Here is a 10,350-nt window from a genome sequence, read left to right on the forward strand (position 1 = left end):
AAGAGTCTATAAACCACTGAACATATAAGTATATTCATGTTATATCTGAATATCGGATTTATTAAGCTCTGCTTTTGGACTTGATGTTGTAAAACTTGCTAACATGCTCAGTTTGATTGGTTTCTCTCTCTCAGATGCCCTTGAGATCTGGAGGGATGTGGATGTGTTTGATGGCACTATTATTTGTTATACACAGGATTATTTTGTGTGTTGATTCTTTGTTACATCCTGCTAGACTTTTATATGGAAAAATCCGTTTTTAAGATATAAAAAGAATAAAATAAAATCGAACAAAATACAATTGAATACAATGGATTATTTCTACAGAAGAGAATATCTTAGATGTGGATGATGGCAAATATCTTAATGCAAGTTATTGAATAAATACAAATTCATTCTTTTATATATTTCCTTTTATTATTCTAAGAACAATATAGCAATTAGGAAAAAGTCATAAACATCATGTGATTATACAAAACTCATGTCAAGAATATCTTCACAACCCTAGAAAGCTAATAGGAATAATTCCAGTAACTGAACTTAACAATACACTCTTATTCGTAACTATTGTACATTTTGGCAAATTGGTGGCTAATTTGTATGAATTTGTACAATCTCATCCATAGATCTCATGACGGTCAGGTTTAGGCTGGGGTTCTTTCTAAAAATCATACTTTTCCATACGAATCACATTGTATGTTTTCTCATTAGATCATGTTGAAACCTAAGTCTCTCGGTCTCAGTGACCCGGTTACCTTAAGTGACTTGGCATTATCCGTCCTGCTCTTTCCAGTGTTTGCAACTCTCGATTCATGCCCATCTGAATTTGTTTTGTTTTTGAAAGCAGATAAACACGGCATTCATTATTCAAAGAAATTCTTTATTTCATAATCACATTTTCAATCCTGAATTCATCTTCACCAGTTTTATATAAAGTGATACTGTATATATCTTTGATTATTAAAAAGCTCAAAAGAACATTATTTTTTTAAATAGAAACATTTTGTCTCATTATAAATGTCTTTACTGTCACTTTTGATCTATTTAATGTGTCCTTGCAGAATAAAACTATAAATTTCTTTCTTTAAATCACATACCTCAAACTTTTGAATGGTGTATAATTATCCACAACAAATATTAAGCAGCAAAAAAATTCAACATTGATAATAATAATAAATGTTTCTTGAGCAGAACGCATATTAGAATATGTGACAGTTTCCTTCATTCATGAATTCATTCATTCATGTCCACTTACTTCTGTTTGGCTGCTTGTTTAAATGTTACTATCATTATCCTCTAGTAAATACCTGCTCTACCAGAGATAAAGATGCCCATATTTTAGAAGCAGTTTATAAATAAGCCTTTGAATGTTGAAAGGGGTCTTGTTTGGGTAACTTCATATTCATTCATTGACACATTCATTAGCAAGCATGTCATTTCAAAGAATTCAAAGCAGACTTCACCCTCAATCAAAGGCTTAACGGATAATGACATTTAAGTTGAACCCTTAGCTTCTTATAGGTGGCATTAGAGGACTGGTGCTTCCTCCTGCCTGTCTCTTTATACCTAAACAGAGTAGGTTTAGAGTCAGTAAAGCTCTGAGATTAACAGGCGCGCTGTACAGTTCCTCCTCTAGGAGGATAGCGGAAGACTGAGAGGATGTTCAGTGATCAGAGAAACAGGAGACAGAGCCTCTTTCCCAACTGCAAAATAGCAACTTCTGAGTCAACAGACGACACCATCCCATTCGCTAAAGGGTGTTTGGTGAAACAGTGGAGCTCTTTAAGCGAACTACAGGCGGATATCTATGATATCTTTGGGGATGTCGACGATGAGGAGGTTGAGAGGTATTCAGAGACTTCGATATGGTTTACCAGCATATCACCAAGCAGGAATTGCACGCTTAACCTCAACGTTGGAGGAAAGTCCTACCGTATCGCCTACAAAATGGCAGCGAGATACCCACAGAGCAGAATTGGCCGTCTGGCCACCTACACTGACCTCAACATGAAGCTGAACCTCTGCGATGACTACGTCGTGAAGGACAACGAATATTTCTTCGACCGAGATCCAGACGTCTTCAACAGCATCTTCAACTTCTACAGGACCGGTGTGCTGTGGATCAAGGAAGAGCTCTGTCCGAGGAACTTCTTGGAGGAGATCAACTATTGGGGCATTCGGATCAAATACTCTCAACGGTGCTGTCGGATCCTGCTCGAGGAGAAGCACGACGAGTTGTGCGAACAGCTCAAAGTTCAGAAGGAACTGGAGGCGGAGGTGGTAATCGAAGACAACGAGGAGGCATTCGACAGCATGTTTCTCGGCGAGATGCGACGGTCACTTTGGAACTTCGTGGAGAATCCGTTCTCCTCGGTCCCGGCGAAACTCATGGCGGTCGCCTCGAGTATGTTTGTGCTGGTGTCGCTGGTTACGATGACTCTGTCTACGGTGGAAGAAATGGAGAACATGGCATCTACTAATCAGTTTAGTGGCAAGACATTCGGAGAGTTTGTAGAGACTCTGTGCATAACCTTCTTCACCACTGAGTACCTGTTGCGTCTGGTTTCGACCCCAGATATCTGTTGCTTTGTTAAGAGCATACTGAACGCTGTAGACCTCTTGGCCATCCTTCCGCAGTTTCTGCAGTTCATGATCGAGAGCTTTGAGACCTTCGGTCCTGGGAAACAAAATGCGGACATGCAGACTGTAGGTCAGGTGAGCAAAGTTGGACAAGTGCTGCGAATCATGCGACTCATGCGTATTTTTCGGGTTCTGAAACTGGCACGTCACTCCACGGGACTGAGAGCGTTTGGCTTCACGTTGAGGCAGTGCTATCAGCAGGTGGGGTGTCTCTTTCTCTTTATTGCCATGGGGATCTTCATATTCTCTGCCATGGTTTATAGCGTTGAATTCGACGCCCCTAATACCAACTTTACCAGTATTCCACATTCTTGGTGGTGGGCATCTGTAAGTAAAACATTATTTCTATTAATCATGCATATATGATATAGATGATGTTACTCAGTACTCACCCTAATGTCTGTCAAAACCAGTATCACTTTCTTTTTTCTGTGGAAAACGCAAAAGGAGATCTTGATAAAGTGCAACAGTCAAATTCTAGAGGTAAAATCCCATTCATTTTCACCATAGGGGAATTGACTATGAATGAAAAACCTTTAAAGACAGACCTACAATGAGCTACGAGGTTATTAATCGATGGTACATTTTTAAATAATCATGTTTAACAGTGGAAATCCTGGTGAAAAGTGGCATTGACCATGATACAGCAGAGAAATCTCTACCAATCAGAAAATCGTGCCAAAATAACTCTTTAGCTCCGCCCACTCCCATAAAGCACTGCAAATGATGTGATAGAGTCAGTCTCCTCACACTCTCAAACTACTTAAACATTTGTATGCATATTATTCCCTCATCTTTCCCACAGTCTTGTACCTTTGTTTTTTCGTCCAATTTTCAAATGTTGTGATTCACCTTGTAGATGGTTGGTTTGGTGCATGGCTTATAACTCTTATAACTTATAACTCTTAAACGAAGTTATTTTTTTGTTGTTTTTTTAATCCCTATGGGAAAAATACTTACAGAATCAAGGCCGCTGAAAAAGTGGACTGGCACTATTGCTCTCTATAGCACAAAATCCTCTGCTCTTTTCCATTCAATAAAAGAGAATGATGATCATGTTTGTCAAACATGATTTACAGTGAATTTTCAGTGAAATCTATTATAGCCTACGTCTTCAGGTTTGGAAAATGGTGCAAAAAAATCATTTTAACTACTTTTATGAAGTTTGCATGGTGTTTTGGGAGCTTTACCACTTATGGTCCCCATCCACTTTCACTGTGTGACGTAACGCTCTGCTAAACTTCTCCTTCAGTTTTCTATGGAAGAAAGAAAGTCATTGGGGTTTGCAACAAACACGAGGTTGGGTAAATTATTTATTTTGATCAGTTTACCAATAACTTCTCATTCCAGGTGAGCATCTCTACTGTAGGCTATGGTGACATGTATCCAGAGACCCTATTGGGGCGGATATTTGCCTTTGGCTGCATTTCCTTCGGGATCATTTTGAATGGCCTTCCAATCTCCCTCCTCTTCAACAAATTCTCAGATTACTACGCCAAACTGAAGTCTCATGAATACACTTCCAACATGAAGAACAGAGGGAAGGTTAACTTCATCCTGAGAGCCAAGAAGAAACTAAAAGAATGTGGCTGCATCGAAACTAATGACACTGTTTCATAGACACTAGTGAAATTGAGTTCCCAAAAATGTGCATATTATTTTATTGTTGGGATTGTTAAGATGTACTGAAATTTTTGTCAGAATGGGATCTTTTTCTAAAAAGCCTCTCATGTAAAAGTGCCAAATGATGATTACAGAAGCACATTTAGCCACATAACACTGACCTGCATTATCCTCACAGTTGACGTTCTACCTTGCACGTCCTGATTTTCCACAAACCTAACCCCGTAAGTAATCCCTAAAATCAGAGGGGAAATGTTAGTGAATAACACTGATGTAGAAGCACCTAACCTTGCAAGCCTAAACTTGACATAAACTGTAAACTGGTTCCTCAAATCTGATTGGTTGATTGGAATGTTGTTCCAGGATCAATAAAGATGCTGATTCATGTTGAACCATGTTTAACTTGGTGAAATCAGGTTCTGCTTCTAACCTTATACCTGCCCTTTATATCTCGACCTGTCTGACAACCACAAAAGAAGATTAATCTAATTTACAAATAGAGTTAATCTAATTTACAAAGTTTCCCTGACATGTCCAATTAAATCAACACCGTATTTAGCCTCCAGAGACCTAGCAATTCCTTACTTGTTCTCAGCAATTTCTTGGAGACCATACAAGCCTTTGGGTTCAGTTAGGTCAAATTGTCACAAAACGTAAGAGTGGCATATATAGTGACTTAATACTCCCAACACTGAAAAAAAACAAAAAAAAACCTGTTTTGGTATTGAGTTTACAAAGAATTTCTGGAAAAACATTTTTTCTTTTATTGTGGTATAATTCCTGATATCTCTTTGAAATATGAAAATGTTAATCTTGGTTATACGCATTATGAGAGAGAGGATTCGGATGTTTTTTATTTGTTCAATCTTAATTTGTTTTTGGCTAAATATTTTACAAAGTGTAAATTTAGAAAGAGTAAGCCTTTCTTCAACATATTTCTTGAACTCTATATCTGATTTCTGATTCTTCTAATAAGAAAGCTGTGAAAATGGTGAATCTTTATTTTCTTGCTCCCTGGCATATAATATCATTGTCATTCTGTATTTTTTGTTTTCTATAATAATAATTATATTAATAATGGAGTGGGATTTACTTGAAAAGGGCTAGGAAACAATTTTCACTCGTTAATTGCTAGTAAATTTCATAAAAGATTACAAAGAAACGGCAAGACAAGTAACACATTGAATTAAACGTATAATTTTGAAGTAGAAATAATTAATTAATTAGTAACTCCAAAATCTTGTTTACAACTTAAAAAAAATAATGGTTTAGGCTACAGTGCAGTTACAAGGTGGCTAATGACAAAAAAAACCTCCTCAAGATGTGAGGAAGAAAACTTGGTTGGGAGGAACATCCTCTCTCAAAATACATTTTAGCAAGACAAATATTTATAATATATTACATATTAATAAAAAAAGAATGTCCCAGTAATGTAGTCTGCTTTCATTTAGCATTAATCCCTTAACTGTTGTATCCCAACTGGTGCTGCGTTCCAGTCCAAAACTGTCATGCCCTTCACTCGCAAACTTCCCTCCGTCTCGTTCACTCGGATGTACGTCATTGCGAGTGCCCACTACTGGCGGAAACTGCAATGGGCTGAACTGGAACGTCCTAAGCCCTTGATCACTTGGAATCAGCTGTGGAGTTGATTTATTATTTACATTTTTTTTTCCTTTAAGAATTTGTTTAATGCAGCATCCAAATGTTTATGTGTGTTTGGGTTGTTTTAAACAAAAAATATATATAATTAATATATCATAGAGTTGTCTGTGTGGTGGTGATTAGACGAGCTATGTAGTGACGTCACAATCGTACTGCATTGTGGGACATATAGGTGCCTGAAGTGTACATTTGAAGCAGACTCGCTCCCTCGGTCAAAATCGAGGGAACGAGGGTCTGTCCATATAAACTTCCCTCGTTCACTTCACGAAGTGGAACGCACTTCAAAATGGCGGCAGGGATTCCCCCAAGGGGAAGTGCTTAGGGAAGTTCGCAAGTGCGTGTCTAAAAGTGGACTGGAACGCAGCATAGGTAGCTGTCCAAGGCCTTGTTTACACCTGTTACTAAGAAGCATTTTTGTAAATCGTATCACAAGTGGACTGTGGTAAATGAAGGTGTAAAAAGTTTTTTTTGAGCTTGTCTATTTTTGGCCACTTCCAGAGGTAGTCCAACACATGTTTGTTCAAAAGGGAAAAATGTACTTTTAAGAAACAATAGAATCACCTAGTTGCATAAACTCCCACTCGTGCAAGTCTGGAGAATCATGACTGTTAATGAAGAGGGAGGGATTATCATTAATTAGCCAAAGTCTGTAGAGTACAAAAGGACCAAAGGGCAGCACCTCAGCAGTGTGACTAGCTGTTGAACAATGGCAGGAAGTTGGTTTGCTGTTCAATCTCTGGCACTTTGTGTTTGGTTCTGTGCTTTCAGTCATGCTGTTCCAAAGTGGAGTGATCTTCCCCAGAATCCTCAAGCTCTGAGGTTCAGGCAAACTGACCAGTGGTTTCAAAAGCCAGTCCAACAGCAATCTAGTCAATGGATTCCTCAGCAGGTTCAAAAGCCAGTTCAACGGCAAGCTAGTCAACGGTTTCTTCAGCAGGTTCAAAAGCCAGTTCAGCAGCAATCTAGTCAATGGTTTCCTCAGCAGGTTCAAAAGCCATTTCAACAGCAAGCTAGTCAACGGTTTCTTCAGCAGGTTCAAAAGCCAGTTCAACAGCAAGCTAGTCAACAGTTTCCTCAGTCAGTTCAACAGCAAGCTAGTCAACAGTTTCCTCAGTCAGTTCAACAGCAAGCTAGTCAACAGTTTCCACAGCCAGTTCAACAGCAAGCTAGTCAACAGTTTCCTCAGTCAGTTCAACAGTTTCCTCAGTCAGTTCAACAGCAAGCTAGTCAACAGTTTCCTCAGTCAGTTCAACAGCAAGCTAGTCAACAGTTTCCTCAGTCAGTTCAACAGTTTCCTCAGTCAGTTCAACAGCAAGCTAGTCAACAGTTTCCTCAGTCAGTTCAACAGCAAGCTAGTCAACAGTTTCCTCAGCAGTTTCAGCCTAAGCAGCCAGTGGCACAGGCAGAGCCCCTTGACAAATGTACTGTAGCTGATTATGAGCAGATTCAATGTGGACCACCTGGTATCAGTGGTGCTGAGTGTGCTGCTATCAACTGCTGCTTTAATGGACTGCAGTGTTACTATGGGAAGGCAGGTAAGAGTGTAGAGTCAATGTGGAGGCATTCATGTTAAACTGATCCTCAGCAATAACCTGCTCTTGTAACTCGTTCCAGTGACTGTCCAGTGTATAAGAGATGGTCAGTTTGTGGTAGTGGTGGCTAGAGATGTTACGCTGCCTCGATTGAGCCTGGATTCAGTCCGTCTCCTGGGTGGAAGTGATCCAGCTTGCAGTCCTGTGGGATCCACACCTTTCTTTGCTATATACCAGTTCCCTGTCACTGCATGTGGCACAAGCATGATGGTGAGTAGCTGCTTGTGGTTTTGTTCTGCATGAATGGATTGGATGCCAACAATGTTACTATTTGCAGGAGGACAGTGGATATGTGGTGTATGAAAACAGAATGACCTCCTCATATGAAGTGGGTATCGGACCACTTGGTTCCATTACAAGGGACAGCCATTTTGAGTAAGTGATGTATGCTTTATCATAAATGTGAATCATTGACAAATGCTACAAGCTCACTGTTTGTTGTCCAGGCTTCTCTTCCAGTGTAGGTACTCTGGTACCTCTGTGGAAGCTCTGGTTGTGGAGGTCAACACTGTTCCTCCACCTCCACCAGTAGCTGCTCCTGGACCCCTCAGGGTGGAGCTTAGACTGGCAAATGGTCAATGTGTCACCAAAGGCTGTGCAGAAGGTAAGTGTTTGTCCCAAGTATGCCTTAAGCCTTTCTAAAGCTCCAGTTTCTAGTTAAACGCTGCATTCTTCCTCAGGGGACGAGGCGTACACGTCCTACTACAGTGATGCTGATTATCCAGTTACAAAAGTCCTGCGGGAGCCTGTGTTTGTTGAGGTACACATTTTGGAGAGGACCGACCCCAACATTGTCCTGATGCTGGGACATTGCTGGGCGACATCAACCCCCAGTCCACTCAGTCTACCCCAGTGGGATCTTCTGGTTGATGGGTGAGTAAGGCCAGTCTTTATCCATCTAGTGTGCTGTAAGGCATTTCTGACTGCCTCTTTGCCTTTCAGATGCCCTTACCAGGATGATCGTTACCTGACCGCATTGGTTCCAGTGGCTGGATCATCTGGTCTTCAATTCCCGACCCACTACAAGCGCTTTGTTGTGAAGATGTTCGCATTTGTAGATCCAGCATCACTGGCTCCTCTGCAGGAAACCGTATGCTCTGCAGCCTTACCTCAACCCTTAATATTAGTGCTTTTTACAGTCAATTCTATGGCTTAACCCTTTCCCCCTCTGTTAGATCTTCATCCACTGTAGTACAGCAGTGTGCCATCCCTCCTCTGGCTCCTGTGAGCAAAGTTGCACTAGGAAAAGTGAGTGCTTGCTGTAAGTTGACTTCAGGAACTGAGAATTTATTGAAGTGCCCCTCATGCTTCTACCACTTTTTACAGGAAGAGACGTGCACGTCAAGACCATCTCTAGTGGGCAAACTGTGGTGTCTAGTGGACAAGTTAACCTGGTCAAGTGAATTTTAGTGTCTTAATAAACTTCATGAAACTCAACATGTTTCTCTTTGGTATTCATTTCTGTCTTGAGTTGGATGTTTCATGACTGTTCTCAGTTTGACTTCTGCACTACTAAACCTTTTTCTTTTGTGCATTGAGATTCTTGACTTGAACTAAACAAGCCAAGTTTCTGCCTAAGTCCTCTAACTTTACTATTTGCCAAGTTCTAGTTGTTAACTTGGGCCCCTGTTCATGTTTCACATATCAAATTAAGGTTTTATCTTCTGTCTGTTTGAGGCTTTACATACGACTTTATGGCTGGACTAGCATAACTGTTTATATTGATGGCCAAACCCCTCTGAGGTCACTCGTTGGCTTTTTGGAATGCTTTTTTACAGTCACGCAAGTATAGAATCATATCTTGGGATAAAGGATTGGTTGATACTGATTATATATATTACTTTTATTTCAGGCTAGTCCCAGCAGGGGTGGATCTAGAAAAATATTTATGGGGTGGTGAGAGGGGGGCAGGAATTTGAGGGGTGGCAACATATGGCAGATGTTTGTGTATATATATATATATATATATATATATAATTTAATCAGTTAAATTGGCAATAACTTAATTTGTTGCTGCCTGCCAACTGGGCTGGCAGCGGGGGTGGCAAGGCTTTCTTTTAGGGTGGCATTTGCAGGTAAGATGGTAAGTCCCGCCCCTTCCGCTAACCCCACTGGACCTCTAGGTTGAAAAATTGTCAATGCAAGTGAATGTGAGAATTTATTTTCTGGGCCGTTTGAATTTTGCCGTGAACGTGTCTGAATTTAATATTTTTTTTGTGTGAAGAATGCTACAATTTAGCGGGTAGAAGTTTGATACGGTTAGACTTTGTGTGAGAGCACTTTGTGGACTACAACTCTTCGCTGCTTTTGATTACATCAGACGGGAATCTGAAGAAAGAACAGCCCATTTTGTTTGAATGGTGGCATTTGGGTACAAAACACACAGGCATCTCGACCCTGCGTCCATTACAATGGACATCACATGTCAACCCCCCCCCCCCCCCCCCCTTTTTTTACTTTTGGAGCATTTCAGTTTAAAGCCTGCAGTCCATTAGATTGGACGCTTGTCATTCAATCAAATGGCAGTAAAGCTCTGCATGTAGTAATTATAAAAAAAACACTACTTTGAAGAGAAGCATGTCAGCACTTCACTCCAAACACAGAAGCAAGCAACATTTTCTATGGTTTTATTTACATTTTTTGATATGTTTGCCAGTATTTCATAGTTTGTATGTAAAATAGAAAGATTGAACTTAATAATTAAAGTTAAAAATTGATTGCAAATTTTAAATCAGGATTTTTTTAAATGTGTCTGTCCATTAGAATGGACAATGGGTTCAAAAGCCTGTTACTGAAATCACATTCCAGTAACTGAAGTCCAGTAATGCTGATT

General features: G+C 40.0%; 2 protein-coding genes across 4 annotated transcripts; both read left to right on the forward strand.

Annotated features, from left to right (window-relative positions):
* Nucleotides 1-1,544: 1,544 nt before the first annotated feature.
* kcnv2b (potassium channel, subfamily V, member 2b) lies at nucleotides 1,545-4,957 on the forward strand. The gene is made up of 2 exons (XM_084414011.1): nucleotides 1,545-2,967; nucleotides 3,991-4,957. Exons 1-2 carry the CDS (start codon nucleotides 1,660-1,662, stop codon nucleotides 4,258-4,260), a joined length of 1,578 nt encoding a protein of 525 aa, XP_084270137.1. The 5' UTR covers nucleotides 1,545-1,659; the 3' UTR covers nucleotides 4,261-4,957.
* Nucleotides 4,958-6,586: 1,629 nt separating this feature from the next.
* LOC311293054 (zona pellucida sperm-binding protein 4-like) lies at nucleotides 6,587-8,954 on the forward strand. 3 transcript variants are annotated; one of them, XM_084413055.1, is made up of 9 exons: nucleotides 6,611-7,187; nucleotides 7,230-7,460; nucleotides 7,540-7,727; nucleotides 7,795-7,892; nucleotides 7,964-8,121; nucleotides 8,198-8,390; nucleotides 8,460-8,607; nucleotides 8,693-8,765; nucleotides 8,844-8,954. In XM_084413055.1, exons 1-9 carry the CDS (start codon nucleotides 6,632-6,634, stop codon nucleotides 8,918-8,920), a joined length of 1,722 nt encoding a protein of 573 aa, XP_084269181.1. In that variant the 5' UTR covers nucleotides 6,611-6,631; the 3' UTR covers nucleotides 8,921-8,954. The 3 variants fall into 3 exon arrangements, 2 of the variants coding, with proteins under 2 accessions (XP_084269180.1, XP_084269181.1); XM_084413054.1 differs by having other exon boundaries at nucleotides 6,587-7,460; XR_014627876.1 differs by having other exon boundaries at nucleotides 6,611-7,460; nucleotides 8,175-8,390.
* Nucleotides 8,955-10,350: the final 1,396 nt, after the last annotated feature.

Source organism: Rutilus rutilus, assembly GCF_951802725.1.
Source record: "Rutilus rutilus genome assembly, chromosome: 7".
NCBI classification, from domain to species: Eukaryota; Metazoa; Chordata; class Actinopteri; order Cypriniformes; family Leuciscidae; genus Rutilus; species Rutilus rutilus.